Genomic DNA, 21,647 nt, shown 5'->3' with positions numbered 1-21,647 from the left:
CCCTTTTGGGCAGTCATTTCCATAGCAAGTAAAGAAGAATATCCACCTTTTTCACCAATGGGGAAAGACTCCCAAAGGTGGGGGAGCAACTCAGATGAAAATGTCAAGAGGAAAGAATATTTTGGTGTAAAAGATTGGATAAAGCCCCCTAGCTCAAACAGCCCACTGGTTCCTAGAACAGCACCTGGCTTTTCTGCAGAGTGTGAGCTTCCCCAGGGGACAGGCGCAGCTGGGGCTGTGTAGCCCAGCACCCCCACTGCTGTGGCCATGCAATATTTAGCAGACAGCAGCTCCCATTCCTGCTGCCTCAGCAATATCATAGCTCATTTTTAGGAAGGACAGATGTGTTTCTCATGAATCAGCTAAGCTTTGGCACGGGCAGCTCGTGAAGGCAGTGGTCCTGATGCATGCAGTGAAGAGGCACACTGGGCTCAGCCCAGGCTGTGCCTCCCGTCCCAACACATACAACCAGCTCTGTCACTGTCCCCAGAGTCTGGGTCTCAGCAGCCTGCAATCTCAGGCTGCACCCCAAGGTGCTCTGAGGGCTCTTTCCTTCTCTTCTCCTTGCAGATATTACGAAGTTCAGGGGCCAATATTTCCGAGACCCCCAAGGAATTCAGAAGGAAGACCATTTGGCTGGCTGGTCTGGGGGATTTGGGGCTGGATATGTTAGTGGGGCTCTCCCCAGAGGCCAAGGAGAGCATGAAACCCATGGGAGCTGAGGAGATGGTGCTGGCTGTGCAGCTGGTCCTGTTGGTGCCTTGTGGGCCCTGAGGCCACCACAGGAGCTGCTGCTCTGTTTTGCAATGCTGTGAACTTCCGAAATGTCTCCAGGGGAAAAAAAGACACAAGGGTGATTATCAGCACACCCAAATGCCAGTTATGTGTCCTGCAGAGCAATGTCGGTCCCACTTCAGGCCACAGGCTGTTTCAGATAAGAGGAAAAAATATTTTTACTGTTCATTTGCTATCATGAATTATATTACTTTTTTTTTTCCAAGCCGAAAGCTGAGCCATGCCTCAGGCTTGGTGTAGGAAATGCATTAGCCACTAACTTCAGTATTTAGAGCAAAATGTTTAAACTAGTAGCTATGGGCATTAAAACTAAAAATTGCAGTTCATGCATGAATTTTAGGAAGCCCTTTCTTTTTTCCTCATTATAGTAAATAGAAAGTGAGAGGTGGTTTTTCACATCTCCATAGGCACAAAACCTTCCTCAAAGGCAAAGCCTGGAATGAAACGTCTGAACGTAGGCTGGGTGACCCAAAAGGAGAAGGATTGTTGGTTTCATCATGAACACTCTGCAGGTGCTTCTGAGCACAGGGTAGCTGATCCCTGGGGGGACAGGAGATGAGTCTTGGCTCCAGTCCTAACTGGCCCATGATTTACTCTCTGCTCAGGCTTGCTGACAGCAAATAGATAAAAGCCTGTGCCCAGCTGGGTCTGAAGTCCAGCTGGTTCAGCCTGTCTCACCTTTGCCTGGATCAGAGCTTTTTGGGACACAATCAATAACAGCTTTGGTGTCTCCTGCTGTGGGGTTGGTGCTTCTCCCCTTTGACATGTTGGTGAGATGAAGTTATGCCTTGGAAGTCTGCGTAAAGGTTTTGTTTTTGTTGATGTTGGGTTTTTTTTTGTGTGTGTTGTGCAACTTCACCTATTTTGCAATCTGAGCAAAGCCATGGGAGCCCTCCAGCAAGGAAGGACAAGGTCTGGGGTGCGGTGAGAAAGCGCTGGAGAGACAGTATTGCTTTAGAAATGGCAGATGTGTGGTGGCCAGTGTGAGGATTCACCTGTCCTGGGTGTGATCTGGGTCAAGACACTCCGCAGGAGAAATGGGGCTAGGCTACAACAGTGCTGAGCAGTCCTAAAATCACCAGGACCACCTGTGAGTGCTCAGCACCTTCTTAGACCAATTAGCAAGCCAAGAAAGGAGCTCCTGTACCAATTTAAGGAAGATGCCTTAGAGATAGGCAGAGGTGATGCTGTGTAATCTCCTCAAATATCTCCAAATGCTGTTAGGGGGCAGCTTGGCTCTGCTGTGGGGGTAAGAGAAAAGTTGGTGCCCCCTCTGAAGGCAAACACGAGGGTCTGTGGGAGATGCTGGAGTCTTCATCACCAGGGGTTTTCAAAACCGGTGAGGGAAACAAGGAGGAAAGGAGCTGCTCTGGAGAAGAAGGTAGGTCAGATGGTCCTGTGGTCTGCTGAAGCTCTTGGAGATGAGAGAAGATCCCTCACTTGATATGAGTTAGTGAGGCTGCCAGTGCCTGTGCTGGCTGCGCTCAGCAGGGAACTTGAGTGGTCTGAGATGGGCTTATTGCTTACTGCTGGGGGTTTTGTCCTTGTAAAGAGCATATTTCTGCAAAGGAATGCACAAACAGAGCTCCTAGGTGGGGCCTGAGGTGGTGCCAGAGCATGTCCCTGCCAGGAGGAGGATTGCTGCCGTGTCCCAGTGCTGGCAGTCAGGAATGTCAAACACCAGCATACCTCCGCTCGAGATGCTCTTGGAGCGTCTGCAGGAATTGAAGGTATTTAAACACCCAGCTTGGGAGGAAGGGGGAAAATATTTACAGGAGGGGACCCACTGAGTTGACTGAATTCTTAAAAACCCTTGAATACCAAGGTGGTGGTAGGACGGAGCCCTCTGGTTGGGGTCTGCATGTCTTAACCACCTGCTTTCCGGGCAGCTCTTCCTTATGGTTATTTGCTTTTTTTTTTTTTTTTTTAAACAAGTGTTATATTTAAATGTAAGCCCTGTTTACTCCAGCAATTCCTTCAGTAGATGTTTTGTTATTCCTGAAATGATGGAGACAGAGCCCTGAATGCTGAGGGTTGATTCAGGAGGCTGGAGGAGGGTCCAGAGCCCTTCCTGGAGCTGCGGGTTCTTTGGGTGCTATTTGGGAGCTTACACGTGCTTATCTGCTTTGTGTTATGGTACAAGGCCATGGCAAGAAAGGGCGTGTGTGTGCATCCATTAGAGATGGTCTTGTGAAGATTTTTTCTTAAGTTGTCAGTGGAAACTCTTAATTGTAAATCTTAAAACCTCCAAAACAAGAAGCTAAGAGCTGCTCCTCTTCTGCCTTCATCAGCGCCATGGGAGGCAGCAGGCTTAACAAGGGCAGCGGCTTCTCCTTGGCAAAGTCCACAGGCTGCACACGTGGAAGGTACGTGACTTATTATTAAATCAGGTCAAATTTGGCCAAGTATGCTGGAGTAAAACACTCGTGCCCTTCTCACAGGACCTCCTTGCCTGATTAGCAAACTCCTTCCCGCACTACCTGCTACAGCCCGTGCCTGCCCTGGCACATTCTTTGGGTCTTCTTCACCGTGACGTCTCTTGTGAGAGTTCAAGAAACTGAATGTACCTAGTTCTGATCAAAAGAAACACAAATGTCCTGCTGGTGCTTGTTGCTGCTTGCTTTACTGTCCTCTCTATGCTGGGAGCTGTAAAGGAATCAGGAGAACAGCCTCTGCCACTTGATAACATTTATTTTATTTTATTTTTTAGCAGGAAAATCCCCTTTTGACCTTGGGGGCATCCCATGTGTTCCAATGCGTAAGCAATTTTTTTCAGGGTCAAAATCCAGGCTCTAAGAAATTGGGGAAAATGCACATTGCCACCAGCAGCCTCCTCTCCCCCCATGTATCCTCGTGGGATGCAGCAACCTCACTGCCACGGACAATGAAGGAATGGGATTTAAGCCTTCTGCTCAGTCATGATGGGAGGCACTTCAGGTCCCTTGAGGGCAGGCTAAGTGCCATCCTCCTACAGACGTGGGATTCCCTCAAACCTCTGAATAAGGGGAGCAGAAGGGAAGCGCGGACCCATTTTCTGCAGCCTTCAGAAAGGTTTGTGGACAAGAAAAGACTGCCTTAACAAGAAACTCTCTGTTCCTCTTCCCCCGATGTACTCCAAAAGCTGGTGGCACTGAGCCTAGAAAACATCCAAGTGGGCTGTGCTCAGACTTGTTTATCTGTAGATTTGCCCCTCCTTGACTTAAGCTGTTATTTTAAGCAGAGATGATAAAAACAGTGCCAGGGTTTTGTAGAGAAGGAGAGGACAAGATCCTGCTCTACTCCTTTCCATCCAGTTTAGCCCAAATAGGTTGGTTTGTTTTTTTCCCTGCCCTCTCTTTCTAGCATGCAGAGCCCATGTAGTGATGGCCACTGGTGTCCTGCTGACTGCAAGCAGCTGGGATGCTGGCTGGGAAGCCCAGGGAACCAGGGGGCACGTGAAGAACAAAATGTTTTCCTCTGTGGATTCCCTACTTCTTCTTGCCAAGTGTGTGCAAGCACATCTGCAGCTGCAAGATCTTGTAAATCTGGGAGTCTGGTGGGAGGGCTGGGAGGTGCAGCCTGGGCAGAACCCCCCAGGTTTTTTTTGTTTTTTTTTTTTAAACCTTGGTTTTCCTAAAGGCACAGTCCTTCACCAACAGTCTTGGCATGACCTCCACATCCATCTGTACTCATTTGCAGGCGTTTCATACTTTCCTTCCAAGTCACCCCTAAGTATATTGAGTAGCTGCAGGTGAAGCTGCATCCAAAGCCACCCTCGCACCCTTCTTCTCCATGATAATTCACCCCTGGGAGATGGATGGATGGGTGCTATGTTTTCCATTGATATTTTAGCAAGCATTTCCACTTCGTGTGTGTGTTTAGGACCTTGCTATGCTGGTGTCTGCGTCCACTTCACATTCTCCTGGTTTGCTGGGCACCACCATCTGGATGCCCCCAGGATGTCTCTGAACCACTCCAGTCTCTCCCACCACCGTGATCCCCTTTGGCCATCACCACCACCCCCGTCTCCTGGCACACAAAGGTGCCACCACTCCTCCCGCAGCACACCCGGGTTGTGCAACCACCACGAGAGCACCACGTGTCACCTATAAATCCCAGCCGGAGCCGTGCCACTCGCGGCGGCAGCAAGAGCATGGGCAGATGGTCCTGGGAGATAAGGGGAGAACCGGCCATGTCTGTGCACTTCCAAACAGCACTTCCAACCCTCCCTGCACAGTGAGGCGAGTGGTTTGCTTCCCATCAAACTGCTGGGGTTAACCCCTGTGGGTGTTTGCAGGCAGAGAATGGAAGCGTGGCAGCACCAGGCATGGGCAAGCTAAGGCAGGGGGTCCTGGGTGTTATTTCCAGCTTCTTTGCTTTAGGGTAGGGAATTAAATACCATGCATAGCTGAGATATGCTTGTGATGCAAGTTAACTCCTGGCATGCAAGGGGGAAAAAAGGAGCGAATAAATGAACAGCTTATGATAGTGGAGGTTTTTTTTTTTTTTCTTTTCCATTTAAACAGAAAAAGTCCAGTCTTCATTTAAAACTTGGAAAGCTAAGTATTCTGAAATTTTTACTGAGAGCTGAAATTGTTCATGGAAATTCAGTGTTTTGTAGAAATGTGTCCAACACCACTCTTCTACTGAAAGCTACTTGCTAGTGACTACGCTGTCGCCCTTAAGTGCAACTGTCCCCTGGCAGCATGTCCTGGGGTGGTGCCACCGGGCTGGTGACCCAGCTGAACAGCACAAACCCCCAGCACTGGGGTTGAGCCAGGGCTCGCAGCAGCCCTGCAGCTGTCTGTCTGTCCAGCCCAGAATTCCCCAGAGAGGCAGCTTTGGGAGGCAGAAGCAAAGCATCCCCAAAGCTGCATTTTTACAACCGCAGTCTCTGTGGCCGTGCCAAAGCTGGTGGCATCTTCTACAGGGACAGAGGACAGGATGCAGGGGCTAGGAGCAGCCCCCATGCATCTTTGGCTCTGTTTCTCTAAGAAAGGTGACAGCAGGGCTCGAAAGATGAAATGCAAATGTTTGCAAGGCTGATAAGCAGGGATAGTTTAAGTATGACTCTCAGTAAAAATTGGTAGTGGCTTGTGGCTGAGCTGCAGCCTCACAAAGCGAGTTTCCAGGGCAACTGCGGGGCTTTGGAAGCAGCCTGGCTAGCATGCTAAAAGGGGATGGGTTTATTTAAATATGTATAAAGAGAGAGAAGATGAATGTTTGAAGGCGTTTATTCTAGCTTGTAAATTAAGAACCCAGGATGCTGGTAAAGGGAATGAAAGGTTTGGCGTGGCCCATGGAGGGGCTCCTCTATAAAGGGCAGGCTGGGGACTGGGCAGTGCTCCTGGAGATGCCTGAACTGGCTGTGACCATTGGTGGGGTTCCTCCTGGGTTTGTCCTGGAGGAGCCAAGCCTCTACCTGTTGGTCATCAGCAACACTTCCCAGGAGATGTCAGCCTTCTCCAACTCCCCCTACCCTGAGGACTTGGCCATGTTCCTGCCCAAAGCCCAACTCTTGGGCTACCTCTGGTGCTACGCCAAGCGCTTCAGGTCTGGGGGAGGAATGGGTGTCCCATGCCACCCAGCTCCATGTACCCATCATACGTGCATCCCACCTTTCAGACCACCATCAGCAGCATCAGGAAACACCCCAAATTTGACACCATGGGCCAGTGGGATGTGGTCACAGAGGTGGATGGAAAGGAGATGTCCTGCACTGCTTTCCCTGTACTGTTGCTAGCTGCTTGCAGGCAGTTGGGAGGAGAAGTGTTTGATGCTCCTCAGGGAAAATGCTTTGCTCCTCATGTACTTGCTTGTGCCCGTCAAACCTCCTGGCACAAACAGCAGTAGGCCCTCGTGCTTCTGCAGCCTTGTTCCTGCAGGCACTTTAAAGCAAATGTCCAAGGTTGGATGCTGCAGCTTCAGAAAGTGGCTGCACAGCATGTGAGATGGGATGGCATCCTCTCAGGGAAGGTCCATCATCTGCCACAGGGCTGTGCAGCACATCCCAGCGTGGCAAATGTCCCCAGCTCTCAGCACAGAGAGGGCGGCCTTGTCATCAGCATTGTCAAGAGCTTCTGAAGCCGCTCCTGGGAGAGGCGAAGAGGTTTGTTGGCTTGTCTGAACCTCTGAGAGGCTCAATCCCAAGGCTGCACTAGTGCAGCTCGTGCACCCAACATGTTCCTGCTGCACAGGGGTGTGTGAGACCTCATTTTGGGCGTTGAAAGACCAGCTCTGCGTGCGCGGGATGGAGGGTTGGACCTCCCCAAGTCCCTCATAGCCACTGACTGAAGTTTCTTGCTCTTGCCACCCTGATTGTTTCTGCAGCACTCATCCCTATAAAAGCCACAAAAGCTCGACCAATTAAGTGTTGTTTCTCTTTCTCCGAGGCATCAAGAGGCTTCAAGGCCGGTGCTTTCACAGCAGTGCTGTTTGCTCAAAGCAAAGGAAGTCCCAGGGAGAACAAGAGGGACACAGGCAGGGCTTGTTTGTGGCCTCCAACGCTCAGAGCCCCTTGGCTTCTCCACAGCCGCCTGATGCATGAGCCCATGCTGAACCATCCATGACCTTCTGAGCTACATCCTCATGGGGAGGATCACCATAAACACATCCCTCTACAAATGTGTTTCCGAGGCACCTGCGGAGGCTCACCCTGGCTGTCCTTGGGCTGATCAGGCCCCTTGGAGGAATCATGCCCGTGATCGAGAGGTATGCACACTGGGTGACCCATGCCTTCAAGGGCAGGAGAGATAATGTGAGTTCTCCCCTTTACCAAGGCGTGTTTCAGGCTGCGCACATCTTGTCTCTCTCAAATATTTCAGAGCACAGAGATGAATATGGAAACCTAGGTGCATATAGGTCTGAATCGTCTGGAAGGAACCCTGGTGGATCCATCGGGGCAGGACTCGGTGCTTCTTACGGGAGGGGTGGTTTGTCCTCCACGACCACCAGAGGAGAGGGAAAGGTGGAGGCAAATTTGTCCCAATGTGCAGGGCTGGGCTCTGGCAGGATGGGTGCTGCTGGGCTAAATACAAGCAATGAGGCTTTCCTGTCCTCCTGGGGAAGGGCTTCCCACATTTTTTTTACTCCAGAATGAGTTCACATGTCCCTTCAGAAGTTAAACCCCTCAAGGTGCTTTCCTCTGTTCCCTAGGCTTGTGTCAGTTGCCCCCACAGCCTGTCACAGAGAAGGAAGAAAGTGAGAAGAAATAAAGTGCAATGGTAAGCCAGTCCCCAGCAGCACATGCGGCTCCCCATGTTTATAGCAGAGGCTAGAAACCAAAAATACCTGATCTAGCCATTGTTTTATTCACTTATTTATGCATTGAGCCAATGTAACCTTTGATTTGATGCTGATATTTTGCGTGTTGGTACTGGGGAGAAATTAATTCAGGGAGCTCTAGACTAAAGTTTGCCTGAGGAGCTGGGGAATTTGCGATGGTCCTGAGGGACTGAGAGACAAAACAGCAGAGAAATGAATGGTAATAAATGCAAATTAATACAGCAGGATTTAAAAAAAAAAGTCTGTAGACACAAATTATCTCACCTCTCAGCACAGAGATCTGAGTCACCATGAACAGTTGTCTCAAGGCATGGGCATGGGGCTCATGGGCAGCCAAGAGGTCAAATAAAAGGCTGAGAATTATTAGGAAATGAACGGGACAAACCCAGGAAATTTGGTGGTATGTTAATCCATGCTTTGCCTAGATTGCTATAGCAGGAAAGATGTAGAAAAGCAAAATACAGGATCCCACAGAATAATTGCTGTTCAATATCAAACCAGCCATACGTGGCCATTTTCAGCCAGACAGAGGTGGGGACGTGAAGATGTGAATTCTGCAGGGCAGGAGAACTGGAAGCAATTCCTCAAGTCACCGTGCATTTTTTCTGTGTTCAGTGGAAATGAGTTTGAGGGGAAACTAAATAGTCCTGCCTTTTTCACACAGCACACAACACGTTTTAGTGGTAGACTTGGCAGTGCTAGGTCAACCTGGTGATCTTAGAGGTCTTTTCCAACCTGAATGGTTCTATGATGCTCTGCAGAGAGGAAAGGGAAAAATAGGTTAAAAAATAAACAATCAAAAGCCACCAAGCAAACAAACAAAAATAGTTTGAAAAAATCTTTTGGAAAAGGCCCACCAGGGTGCAGAGGGGTTTGGATGCAACTCACGGGTGACTGATGCACATGAGGAACGTACGTACCAGAGGCAGGATCCCTCTACACATGCTCTGTGTTGGGCAGGATTTTTGGACAGACCCTGTCCCCACAGTGCCTGCCCAGTCCTTTCCTAAGTGCAACCCAATTGCGTTTGGGCACAACAACAGCACAGATGCAGGGCAAGTTGTCCTTGGACTGTTTTCAGCTCACCCCCAGCTTTGTAGACCTACTTGCACAGTGGTGGCAAGCAAGGCTTTGGTTGTCGCAGCCAGAAAGGAGGATGGGAGCCCAGCCCTGCCCCAAATCAGCTGGGAACTGTTTTTTTTTTTTTTTTTTTTTTTTTTTGAGGCTTTAGTCCAGCAAGGAGTTATCTGGGCTGGGTACACAACTCAGGCTGTCCCTTCCTCCAGCATTAAAAAGCCCAAGTTGGTAGAACTGGTGCATCTTTTAATTTAAGGAGCCCTGGTTGCTGGCCTCATTCCTACCCCTGGTGTGTGGGATGGGGATGGTGCTGGGAATGCTCCCCTCACACTTTTGGCTGCCTCTTGCCCCTCCAGGCTGGCAGGCGGGCACAGGCAGCGCGGTGGCTGATTCCCTGGGGATGCCCAGCGATGGGGGAGGACACAGAGGTCCCCAGGCACGGACACGACCCCAGCGTCACGGGTGGGCGTCCCTGCAGGCGCAGCGCCTTCAGGATTAAGGTCCAGACTGTTGTGCTGGCAAGTGCTGGCAGCAGAGCGGGTGTAAAGGTCGGCAGTGCAAGAGCTGTGCAAGCAGGGCCGGGCAGACTTCTGCCTCGCCTTTAAATCTCTGCCTGGAGAAGCTCCAAGTGAAGCCCGGACGAGCCCCGAGCAGCAAAGGCACAGTGAAGGTTTGCTCTCCATTTCTTTCTGGCTGCATTTTGTGTGCTGTGAAGCCAGCCAGCGCTCCGCTGTCTCCGGCGGGGCTTGGGATTGGGGGCGGCTGCTCTCCGTGGGTGACGAGGACGGGCGAGTTTTGGGATTTCGTGGGGACAGAGCAGTGACGCAGGCTGGGAGCCGCTTGCTTTGTTATGTGGGGTTTATGCCTGTCCCTGCAGCGTGGGTGAGCTGCAGCTGGACGGGAGCCTTCGTGAGTTTGTTCAAGTCTCTTGTTTTTTCCGGGGGCTTTTCTGCGAATTTCTGCCGTTTCCTGCAGCTCCTGTTTAAGTTAACATATTCTTTGGCAAAAAATTGTTTGAAAACAAGTTAGAAATGAGCCTTTCTTGAGACTTTGCAGTAGGAGTGTTTGTTATCTAATCAAAGTTCACATAGGCTCATATTTTTTTTTCATTCCTCTGATTTACACTGAAGCTCTGCGTAGGTCAGTTTACCCAGCCTGAGCTCGGAGTTCTTCCTGCTTGTAACCTGCATTGCCTGAGTTTCTTTCCATGCCTATTTGGTAACGCAAGCAGCACTTCCACAACACTGCGCAACTTCTGAATCGCCACTCCATGTTGCTCAGGCATCACGATTTTTTTTTTCTAAACCTTTTTTGTTTTCAAAAGAACACCATTTAATGGAAATTAGAAAGGGAAGCATTAAAACAAGTCAGCCCAGCTGAGAACATTTCTTAAAGCTGTATGAAGGGGGTGACTTTTGCACAGGCAGAAGGGCTGCACAAACCTCCCACAACGGATGGGGGTGGGAAGAAGCGATCCATGTCTCTGCTGATCCCTGGACAACTTTATTCCCTGTTTGTTGTGCTCTGTCCCTTTGCCACCCGCAGGACACCATGGTGCGGCGAGTGGCCGTCATCGGGGCCGGGGTCAGCGGGCTGGTCTCCATCAAGTGCTGCCTGGACGAGGGGCTGGAGCCCACCTGCTTTGAGAGGAGCGAGGACATTGGGGGGCTCTGGCGCTTTGCCGTGAGTGGGCTCTGCTTGGTTTTGCCTTCTCCCCATCTCCCCTTTGCCCGCAGCAACAAGGAGGGGGTGGCTATGCCCTCAGGTATGTCCCTGTCCCAGAGTCTTGCAAGCCCTGTGTGCGACCACTGGCTTTAAACTCAATGCTGACCTCATCCTGCAGCCACCAGCAGATTTTGGGGTGCTGGCCCCTGTTTATCGCTCACACCCCCGTGCTGACCCGGAGGAGGAAAGTCGTTCCCTGTGCATCCACAGACATCCCTGTTCGCTTCTCACAGGACACCGCAGACAGCGGGAGGGTCAGCGTGTACCGGTCGGTCATCACCAACACCTCCAAGGAGATGTCCTGCTTCAGCGACTTCCCCTGCCCTGAGCATTTCCCCAATTTCCTCCCCCACGGCCTCCTCCTGGAGTACTTCCAAATGTATGCCCGGCACTTCCAGCTCCTGCGGCACATCCGCTTCAAGGTGGGCCAGGGCCTGCTGCGGGGGGGCCACGGGGGGCTGCAGGTACCACCATCGCCCGGGTGGGATGGGACAGCAGCCCCACAAGGGCTGTACGTCTTGTGCATCCTGAACACAGCCTTTTTGGCTCCGTGTTTTAAGTTAGGTTGCTCAAGCATGGGCTGCCCCATCCCATGCCATCTCCAGAGGGAAGGTGCAGCTCTGTTTCAGCAGCTTCAGAGGTGAAACCAGGTTCCTGAGGGCCCAGCAGCCTCAGCCCTTTGTGGGCAGCTCCCTTCTGAAGCTTGGCACAGCTCCTGACCGCAATTTTATTGGGTTTTGGTGTAAGACAACAGTTCTCAGTGTGAAGAAGTGCCTGGATTTCGCCACCTCAGGCCAGTGGGAGGTTGTCACCGAGACCGAGGGCGTCCAGGAGTTGCACATCTTTGATGCTGTCATGGTCTGCACGGGACACTACCAGGTGCCCCACCTGCCCTTGGCTTCTTTCCCAGGTGAGCCCTGCCCCTGCAGCGGGGTGGGCTGGGGCTGCCCCTCTGCTCCATGATGTCCACCAGCCAGGGTTTCTGTGACCCTCACAGAAAGGGATGTGGGCATACCCAGAAATGGGTAAAAACACCTCGTGAAGATGCACCAGTGCTCTTGCATGAGAATTTGCAGAGCAGGACCACGATGAGGTTGCACAGGAGGGTGGGAGAGGGTGAAGGCATCACTACTACTAGAGGAGCTGAGACCTCTACGGGCTTTGCAGTGGTTGGCTGCAAGGAGAGGTGGGGAGCAGTGGGTCCGGGGCCGGGCACGAGGCTGGAGCAAATGTGTCTGGTGGTAGGAGATGCTTCCTGCTCTCTGCCCAGGCATCGAGACCCACTTCAAAGGCCGGTACCTCCACAGCCAGGAATACAAAGATGCGGAGGCTTTCCGGGGAAAGCGGGTCCTTGTGGTCGGCATTGGGAACACTGGTGGTGACATTGCTGTGGAGCTGAGCCATGTGGCTGCGAAGGTACAGAACTGTGGTGGCAGGGGCACAGGGCAAGCGGGAGGGAAGATAAAATGGCCACTTTCCTTAAAGCTGAAGTTAGCGAGACCCACCATGGGGATGTTTCCCTCCCCTCTGTATGGTCCCTGCTCAACCCTTTCTTGGCCTTCAGCTCTTTTCTTCCCTCCCACCACTCAGCCTTTGTCACTGCTTTATTTTTACCAAATACCTCCCCAAAACTGCCTACAAGCACTCAGGAGATACTAAAGCACCTTTTTGGTCAGAAATGGGAGGGCACTGCACTGCTGCTACCAGATATCCTGCACATCTTGGATTTCTTCCCTCCATCCATCTTGCAAGTGCAGCTCTATCTTTGCCTCCCAGTACCCACAAGAATGGCACCCTTTGCTCCCCAGGGGCTTTGTCTCATGAGGGACATCAGAAGATGTGACAGCAGGGTGTCCACACCAGTGATGGTGGCTGCATCCAAGCTTTGTCCATTGGGTTTCTCAATAAACAGACCTTTAAATTGAGGCCAGTTGAAGAAGCTCTGCAATTCCTGGAGAATTTGGGCCACCTGTGAACTTTGCAAAAGCCACCATGAGCTGGTTCATCCGGACACCGGCTGCTTCCCTCAGGATTGAGCTCCCAAGCACAGGAGCTGGGATTTGTCACGTGGGGCAAAAATGGAAGTCAGGCCTCAGGGCAAGAGGCCCTCAGGCCTGCCTTCTCCACCAGGTGTTTCTCAGTGCCAGGAGCAGCACATGGGTGTACAGCCGGGTGTCGGACCACGGCTTCCCCTTCGACATGGTCAGCACCACGCGCTTTAACCACTTTCTTGAGTGGCTTCTTCCATCAGCCGTCACAAAAAGGATCAAGTTTCGGAAGTTCAATTCATGGTTTAACCACGAGATCTATGGCTTGGCTTCTGTTAAAAGGTGTTTTTTTGTTGTTGTTTGTTTGTTTGTTTGTTTTTCTGTTTTCTTGGTTAGTTGGTGATTCTTAATGGTGTGAAATCATCTTTCACTTTGGGGGATATTTGCAGCATAGCAAACCATTGGAGAGGACTTTTTGCCCCCCCTGGATGCTAACATTTCTCTCCTTCTCTTTTTCCATGTGCAAGTTCCAATTTTCATGTAATTATCAATGAAGAGTTGCCATTCTGCATGCTCTCTGGGACTGTCGTGCTGAAGCCAAATGTGAAGGAGTTCACCAAAACTTCAGCTGTTTTTGAAGATGGGACAACTGAAGAGAATATTGATGTGGTGCTCTTTGCCACAGGCTACATCTTCTCGTTTCCCTTCCTTGAAGAGTCAGTTCGCAGTCCCCTCAGAAACAACCGTTCCCTCTATAAATGCATCTTTCCGCCCCAGCTGGAAAGGCCGACTCTGGCCATTATCGGTTTGGTGCAGCTGACCGGCTCTGTGATGGCAGGAGCAGAAATCCAGGCTCGCTGGGTGACAGGCATCTTTGCAGGTGAGAGAGGGGCTGCAGGGATGGGGGAGATGCTGGGGAGGGAGGATGGGTCAACCTGCTGCTGCCCTTGGCACTGTGCTGGGCATTGCTGCATTAATGCTGACAAGGCTCTGGGAGCATGGAAGGGGTCGAAGGGTTGCTGACTGCTCTTCTTACGGTGCTGTGCAAGGTCTCTGGTCTCTTTGCTCTTCTCAGGTGCATACAAGCTCCCTCCTGCCAGCAGGATGATGGCTGATGTTTTGAAAAAGCAGCCGCCGGTCAAAAGGTGCGTGACACTGTCACACCTTGGGTTATGCTGTGATAGGCCTTTGCTTTTCAAAACATGTCAAGCTGGGCAAAGTTGATCCTTTCTCACACTAAACCCTTTCCGCTGATCTATGGCTTCTCCAAGCTGAGCTCTGGGATGAAACAACCGCCCTACAGCCTCCCCAGGCCCCACTTCAACTCTGGGGGGCTGGAGCAGTGCTGCCCCCAGAACCCTTCTGCCAGGCCTCCATGTCCTACCCTTGTTCCCGGAATGTGTGTGGAGATTTGTTTTCCTCCAGACAGAGGGTGCCATCTCGTGGCTTCTCCCTCCCTACTCCAGGCAGCAGGGAGTGTGAGGCTGAGGGCCCAGCTCCCTCACAAAACCCCACTGGAGCACTGTCAGCGACCAGTTTCCTAGCTCAGCCCAGTCCACAGGTTGCATTTTGGTGGTGACAAGCAGGTTACAGAAATCAAGCAAGTTTCTGCCTCTTCCCCGTGCTAGGGTGGCCGCTGGTGACCACCACATGAAGGCTCTTTGGGTGCCTTTAGGTCTCTGTGTCACCCTGCAGCAAGGACAGGCTCAGAGATCTTGGCCAACATGTGTCCCCTGTAATGCAGTGGCTTTTCTGAGCCCAGGGCTGTGAACCGAGGTGGGAACACACTATCTCATTTCCTTTATTGATTCCATGTCCCATGGAAGGAATCCACCCGAGCCAGAGCACTTGAAGATGAGTTTCATTAACTACACCTCCGACATCGCTTCTTGTGCTGGTGTGAAGCCCAGCATCCTATGGCTGCTCCTGACCGACCCCCGGCTGGCCATGGCCGTCTTCTTCGGCCCCTGCACGCCCTACCAGTACCGCCTGGTGGGACGGGGACGGTGGAGCGGGGCCAGGGCCGCCATCCTGACGCAGTGGCAGCGGGCCTTGAAGCCCTTGAGAACTCGGGTGGTGGAGGACGGAGCCTCCCCCTGCTCCTGGCGCTGGCTGGGCTTCCTCGCCCTGCCTGCCATGCTGCTGGCGGGGTTCCTCCTCTCCAAATCTCCCCGTCCGGGGTGGGTCCCCAGGGGGCTTCCCCTTTTCTAGAAGGGACTGAGGGGGCCATGGGGGGCGGTGTTGGGGGAACCTCGCACCTCTGCCACTAGCCCTGGGCCTCCAGAAGGCTATGGGGAGAGGCTGAAGGGCTGGTGGGCATGGGGCCAGTGCTTTTTCTGGGATTATGGGTGGCTTGTGGGGTAGGCAAGGGTGGGCAAGTGGTTGTTTTGCTGGGAATTTACAAGATGCAGGACACAGAAATAAACCTCAGTGGGCTTTTAACAACGTTTTAATGTGAGATTTTGATGTTTTGGGTAATGGGTTGGCTATGAGGGGCAGGGGGACGGACTTATGGTTTTGCAACCCGGGAACAGGGGGGAGACAGAGAGCAAAGGCCGGGGGGGGGCTTCCCCGGGTGCCTCCCGCCAGAACATGGCGGCGAAAATCCCAAACCTCCCCCAAATCCACCCCTATTTCCCCACCCCCCCACCCCGACTGCGGCAGGGCGGGGGTCACGTGGGCGAGCAGGCGGGCGGGGCCCCGTCGGGCGGGTGCGCGCTCGCTCCGCCGGCCGGTCGCGCGCGCGCGCGGCGCGGTGACGTCAGACGCCGTTGGCGCCGGCTTGGCCGCCCGCCATCTTGGCCCCTGTGTGGAAGCGGCTGAGGCGCGGCGCCGGGAGCGGCCGGCGGCCTTCGCCGGAGCGCGGTGAGCCCGCGGGGGGCGAGGGGAGGGGGAAAAGAAAAGAAGAAAATAAAGGAAAAACCCGGAGCGGGTTCCTCGGCCCCGCCAGGTGAGCTGGAGGAGGCCGCGCTCTCCCCTCAGCGCTCTTCGGGCGGCCTTGAGGCAGGCTGAGCGGCGCCGGGGGGAGCGGGCGGGCGGCCTGCGCCTCATGGCCGCGGGCGGGGGCGGCGCGGGGCGGAACGGAACGGAGCGGAACGGAACGGAACGGAACGGGGGGGCCGGGAACGGGGAGGGGCCCCCGGGCCGCTGCTCGCCCCGCCGGGCGCGGGGAGGCGGCGTTGGGCCCACGCCGGCCGGGCCCTGGTGCCGGGCCGCGCCGCAGCGCCTCGCATCGCCCGGGGCCGGCCGCGCCCCGCAGCGGGCACAGCGCCGGGCACAGCCCCGGGGCGGCGGGAGGGGGCTGCGGGCTGCTTCCACGCCTAGTTCGTCCCCTTCCCCACCTATTTCGCCCCCTCTCCCGTACCCGATTCTTCCCCTTATCCACTTATTCCCCCCCCCTCTTACGCTCCTATTCCTTTTGCTCCCCTATTTTCTTCCTCCTTCCCCACCTATTTCCCTACCTATTTCTCCCCCTCTTCCTCAGCTATTTCCACACCTATTTCTCCCCCCTTCCACACCTATTTCCTCACCTATTTCTCCCCCCTTCCACACCTATTTCCCCACCAATTTCTCCCCTCTTCCTCACCTATTTTTCCCCCTTACCCACCTATTTCTCTTCCCCACCTATTTCTCCCTCCTCTTACCCACCTATTTCCCTTACCCGCCTATTTCCACCCCCCCACGCACACACCTATCTCTCCCCCCCCCCCCCCCCCCCCTTTTTAAAAGGCTCCACATCTTTCCAGGGAGATTCCTCAGGAAGCCATCCCCTTCAAGCTTTTGCACTCACTCTGTGGCACTAATTCTTCCTCCGCAAACCCCCAGGGAAGGAGAGGTTTTCCTATGGGATGCTGGAGGCATGTGCAGTGCACCACACTTGGATTTTCTGACTCTGAAATATTTATCCGCAGTTCTGGAGACACGCAGTAAAAGGATTCCTGGATTATTTGACTTAGAACTGAGTGAAGCACCTTTTGGAAAGGTACTGTTGTTTCTGCTCCTAGGGACAAGATTTGTAGGAATGGGGTGAACGTGACCAGGGTGGTTTTATTGATAGCGCTTGAAATGTGGTGTGAGCATAGGTAGATGACACGGCTAAAATTCAGGCAGCCAGCGTGGCGTAATGGGAGCCATCACCCAGGGATGCGGGGCTTGAAAATTTGGGGGCTAAAAGTGGCCTAGCCAGTTTCCAGCTTGGGCCCTTTTTATGGGGGAAGGGGAGCCTGCGTGATAGCGTGGTGCTGGGAGTTGTATGGAACACTGTGGTTTTGCTGTTTCTGTCCCTTTTGTGTCTCAGGCATGCATTTTGTAAGCTTGTCCCTTTGTGAAAGGTCTTGAACTCTTTATCACTGAGGAAGAACTGTTTTTCCTTATCAGTCTTTGATTACTGGAGTCAAATGGATGTGCTAGTAGAAATAAGCATTATTTCCAGCAGAAGGAACAGGATTTTTTTAACAGCTTTGTTTCCTGTGCAGAGGGGCATCAGGCCTACCCATTGTTTAGCCTTAAGAGCTCTGCCTAGACAAGAAACTGCTTTTTAAGGGGGGAGGAAGTGGGACATGATCTCATTTGTCCATCAGTGAGAAACAAAAGGATGACCTTTTAATGCTGGCTGCCAGGAGCTGAATGGTTGTTAAATTCCTTTGAATCATATAGCGGAGAGAGGTTTTCTTTAAGATTAATTTTGGGATGTTTTAGTGCAGCTCTGCCACAGGTTCCTCCTTGGGACTAAGGAACCCGAAAGTTTTGAGAGTTCTTTGAACTCGACAGATGCTCAATGAGGAGAGTTTGTCCCTTAGATTATTGTGCTCCGTGCACTAGGATGTGACCACTCTGAGGCAAGTGTGTTATTAAAGGTGGCCATTTGAGCTGAAGTGAGAATTGGCATAGGCCATTGCTTGTGTGCGGAGACTTTTGTTTGTCTGCCTCTGTCACCTGGAACACTGCCTTAATATATAAATGTTTTATACATAAAGTATTGCTTTGGTAAGTAGCAGTGGGTAAAATAGGTGTCAATCAATATACAGTCATTTCTGTCAGTCTTGCTGATACCAAACTCCAAAGAGACAGAATATTTGTAGCAACCTATACTTTCTTTGCTCTTGTTTAGACTTCATAACTGGAACCATTGAACCGTAGCTTTCTGTAGGGAAATCTGGAAGAAAAAAGTTCAATTTACAGCTCTAACTTCCTTGTTGCTGGAGTACTTGTTTTATGGTACAGATTTATTGTATGCATCATCTTTAGGTCCTATTTCTCCGTTTCCTAAAGTCTACCTGGGAAAGTGAAACGAGCCACGAAACAGGGAAAAGATGCTGCTGTTCAGAAGGGAGCTCTCCTTTAGGTTCTGTTTGTTTTAATGAGTCTTTTAGAGCAATACAGTGAAAGAATGAAAGCCAAAGCAGTACACTTTGTATGGGGTCCACTTCAGCCAGGTGTCCTGGGTTACTCAAAGTGCAAGCCCGTTATTCCAGAACATTCCCCAAGCCGTCTATGGGAGTGATGTGACAGTGGAGAGAGGATGGAAAACATAGCCTAAATACCATATAAGGGTGGTATGGGTAAGAGGCTTAGATGTGGAGATAGAAAAAGGTAGCTCTTGCAGAAGGGCTAAACGCATGCACAGTGTGCTCTTGCAGAGGAGCAAACCCTAGTATAGCGTGTTGGAGGTACGAGTGAGGGAAAGAAATATTCCTCTATGGTCATTTTGTTGAAGGAAGAGTGGGACTTCTTTAGAGGCCAGATAAGGTAATAATAAGGTTGGGGGGGATCCACCCTGAAAACGCACCACATTTCCACTAGTTGGGGATGGATGCTGGGCTTGTAATGACGGGACTGCGAGTGGTGTTTTACTGGTAGAACCAGTTGTTCGTCTTCTGTAGAGAGTTTCTTCTATGCTCAGTTTCATTCCCCGTGTTTTTTGTTTTTTTTTTTTTCAAGACAAGGTTTCACAAACCCCATAGTAACTTCCCATGGGTGAAAGCAGGTGCAAAAAGAAAAGCTGAGATTTTTGTGAGGAGGTGGGAGGAAATAATACTGTGTGCATGTGTTCGTGAAATGAAAATGGAATGGACAGAAGTCTTAAAAAATGCATAAAGAGCAGAGGAAGATGAAGTCCTAATAAAAATCAGATGAAGACAGCTTTTATGTCTATGAAGAACAGGCTAACAGAAATAGACTGTTTTTATTGCAAATACCTCAGCCATTACATAACATTCTAACGAACTAGTCTGTTGCAGATTGCAAACACGTATTAAAGCGAGAAGCTTTTTATCATCATATTTTTTGTTTTTATATGTCTGACGTCTTGATTAATGGTGAAATTACAATGTGGAATCGCGTATCTTTTATCTGAAGTACGATGATGGTAAATTTTAACTGATACTGTTTTGGAAATACTGTGAGCTGTGTTTTCAGGGGCTTACAGAGACTTGAGTTACTGCACTTTATCCTACATCAGGTACATCAGCTGCGAAAGTATTGGGTGAAGAACTGTGGAATCACCTGATGCTGCATGGCTGAGAGAAGAGATCTCTAACTTGGTGACTTTGAAAGTGAAAGGGCAGGTTTACTCAATACTTAGGTAGCTGGGATATAAGTTGTGGCTCAGCATGCTCTGAGGTACCACATGGATTTCCATGCAAGACCTTCAATAGCTAGGTCATCCGCTTTTGCCACACTGCTTGCTTATGTTAGCAAATCAGACTTTCTCTGCTTCAAAAGCAAACTTTTTCAGGCTGTCCTCCTTAAATCTTATAAGCAGTTACAGATTGTTTTTAAAACTAATATTTTGTAAGCTTTAAATTTTGGTGTTTGTAAACGTTTTAAAATTATGGCTGCACATCTAATCAGTATGTGCAGAAATAATAGTTCAAATTTCATTATTTGCAAATGAAACGCTTGCAGGCTCTCTCTTCTTACCTTATTTAACAGATTTGAGTCTTTAGTCTGGGTGGAACTGCAGAAATGTCTTCATTTACCCAGAACAACCTTTTGTTGGAGAAGCCAGTGAGTTTTCTCCCAGTTTAAGACCTGATATGAGGATTTGTACATTTCTTCCATTTCAAAGCAACCATATATTCCAGTGGGAGACCTCACTCTCTTGACATCAGTGCATCAATGCTTTCATTTTGCAAAAAAAATAAATTTCTGTACTTACAGGTCTTACAGTAGTGCTTAGGATAGTTTGTAATCGATGTATATATGCATTTGTAGCAAAAACGTTCTAGTGAGATGGAACAATAACAAATTTTCTTTTGCCAATATGAATAATTAGTCTGAAGCAAAAGTATGTCCTAGAAGGAGAAACTTGCCTTTGGCTTGTGATATGGTGACAGTATTAATTTACTGGAGTGAATAAAGAAACAAGCAACTGAAAATGTTAAACTTCTTGCATAGCCATTTGGCAGACAGAAACTGCTATGGAAAATGGGTTCTGTGATGCTGAAGGACAGATACATAAAGCTGAGTATGCTGATACAGCTTTTGTAATTCAGTTCATCTTTTCTTTAAAGCATGAATCCGGTCTAACGATGAGGGCTGAAGTTGCCCTTTAATTGGCCAGCGGTGTCCAATACTCTTGTCAGTGTGCTTTTCACAGTTGCTTCTCTTACGTGCTGGGTATTCTTTAAGTCCCAGGATACGGATAGTTCCTGCTCAAAGAAATTAGTGAGTCCTCTCATGGAAGAACGTGTAAGCAGAGATCAAGGGAGCAACGGGCAGCTGGTAGAAGAGACTGTGAGTAGTAATGAACTCAAAGCTGGACTAGGCCAAGGTTTCTGAAGGAGCAAATTCTCCTACCCTTGTATGCATAGGAGTCAAGTTCTGTACTGACGTCAGCAGTGATTTTTGGGCTTGTACATCTGGCAACCCTGTCTCCAGCTGTCATGGTGAGAGTATCTGTGATAGTCTTAAAGACAAATGTATGGCACCTCTTAATATAGAGGAGAAACTATGATGTTTTTTTGATCTATGAATCAGTTTAGGAGTATGGTGGGAGTTACAGCCAACACAGATTTGGGGTATTAAGGTAAGCTTAAGTAGCTTAAGACATAACACAACTGAGTAAAGTAACTGTTACTGAACATTTTTCATCATGCTAAGGGTGTACAGAACTCTATAAAATGGTTTATTCTGCAGATTCCTACTGCTCACAGGGTTGCTTCCATCTTGGGGTTGCAGTCTTCGGTAACACAGAGATCTTGAGAAGGTGAATGAAAAGATGTTGGAAATATAGCTGGAGAAAAGGAATCCATTTTGGCACATCTATTCTGGAGAGGAATGAAGCTCTTTAAGGGTTTATTCCCAGCGTAGCTCTTGTGCGCTACCAAATAACCTGGAAGAGTTCATGAGCAGAACAGCTTGCCTGAATATTTCAAAGCAACATCTAATTGATTTCTGAAGTCAAAAACCTTAAATGTAATCATTTGTGTTACTTAAATAAATGTGTGGATAGGTGCTTTGAAAAAACAAGTTTTGATTAAAAAATTTTTTGATTTCTACTTACTTTCAGCTAAGGTCAGGTATATTTTATAGGTGTGGAAAGGTTTGATATGGAAAGAAATCTGCTGCTACAAGTGAGTTGTGCTTTCTTGAGAACACTGAAACTGAACAGTGTATCTTTCTCGTCAAGAAATATTAATTATTACTTGGAAATTGTGGTAAAGGAGCAGGAAATGAAGGTGTTGAATCCACAGCAAGGAATGGCTTTACATTTGTCTCTTAATATGTCCTCCCCTACTCCGCTGCCCACCTCAGCGTGGGATGAGTGGGAAGGGTAGGAAATACGTAGGAGGTCTA

The 21,647-nt window shown here is 50.3% G+C and overlaps 2 protein-coding genes and 1 long non-coding RNA gene across 27 annotated transcripts in view; all 3 read left to right on the top strand.

Annotated features, from left to right (window-relative positions):
* The first annotated feature begins 1,939 nt into the window (after positions 1 to 1,939).
* On the top strand, positions 1,940 to 8,198 carry LOC121073780. 6 transcript variants are annotated; one of them, XR_005821930.1, is made up of 4 exons: positions 1,940 to 2,044; positions 3,087 to 3,161; positions 4,138 to 4,313; positions 7,167 to 8,198. It is a non-coding gene; the product is annotated as an uncharacterized LOC121073780 (long non-coding RNA). The 6 variants fall into 6 exon arrangements; XR_005821931.1 differs by lacking the exon at positions 7,167 to 8,198 and adding an exon at positions 4,657 to 5,131 and having other exon boundaries at positions 4,138 to 4,279; XR_005821928.1 differs by lacking the exon at positions 7,167 to 8,198 and adding an exon at positions 4,657 to 5,131.
* Positions 8,199 to 9,473: 1,275 nt separating this feature from the next.
* Positions 9,474 to 15,293, top strand: LOC121073771 (dimethylaniline monooxygenase [N-oxide-forming] 4-like). 2 transcript variants are annotated; one of them, XM_040565138.1, is made up of 9 exons: positions 9,474 to 9,805; positions 10,681 to 10,818; positions 11,094 to 11,282; positions 11,608 to 11,770; positions 12,131 to 12,276; positions 12,991 to 13,190; positions 13,376 to 13,728; positions 13,924 to 13,993; positions 14,675 to 15,293. In XM_040565138.1, the coding sequence occupies exons 2-9, from the start codon at positions 10,687 to 10,689 to the stop codon at positions 15,057 to 15,059; spliced, it is 1,638 nt and encodes a 545-aa protein (XP_040421072.1). In that variant the 5' UTR covers positions 9,474 to 9,805; positions 10,681 to 10,686; the 3' UTR covers positions 15,060 to 15,293. The 2 variants fall into 2 exon arrangements, with proteins under 2 accessions (XP_040421072.1, XP_040421070.1); XM_040565136.1 differs by lacking the exon at positions 9,474 to 9,805 and adding an exon at positions 9,808 to 10,044.
* A 285-nt stretch (positions 15,294 to 15,578) lies between these two features.
* PRRC2C (proline rich coiled-coil 2C) overlaps positions 15,579 to 21,647 on the top strand; it is a 70,493-nt gene continuing 64,424 nt past the window's right edge. For 13 of the 19 annotated variants that reach the window (XM_040565120.1, XM_040565112.1, XM_040565119.1 and 10 more), the window contains exons 1-2: positions 15,621 to 15,798; positions 16,760 to 16,830. The gene's annotated coding sequence lies outside the window, so the exon portion shown is untranslated. Of the gene's footprint in view, positions 15,799 to 16,759; positions 16,831 to 21,647 lie in introns of all 19 variants that reach the window. The other 6 variants (XM_040565122.1, XM_040565121.1, XM_040565105.1 and 3 more) reach the window with 4 other exon arrangements.

The sequence above is a fragment of the Cygnus olor genome, chromosome 8, assembly GCF_009769625.2.
Source record: "Cygnus olor isolate bCygOlo1 chromosome 8, bCygOlo1.pri.v2, whole genome shotgun sequence".
Classification (NCBI taxonomy): Eukaryota; Metazoa; Chordata; class Aves; order Anseriformes; family Anatidae; genus Cygnus; species Cygnus olor.
Note: the sequence above shows the minus strand (reverse complement) of the source record. Positions and strands in the feature narration are given on the sequence as shown.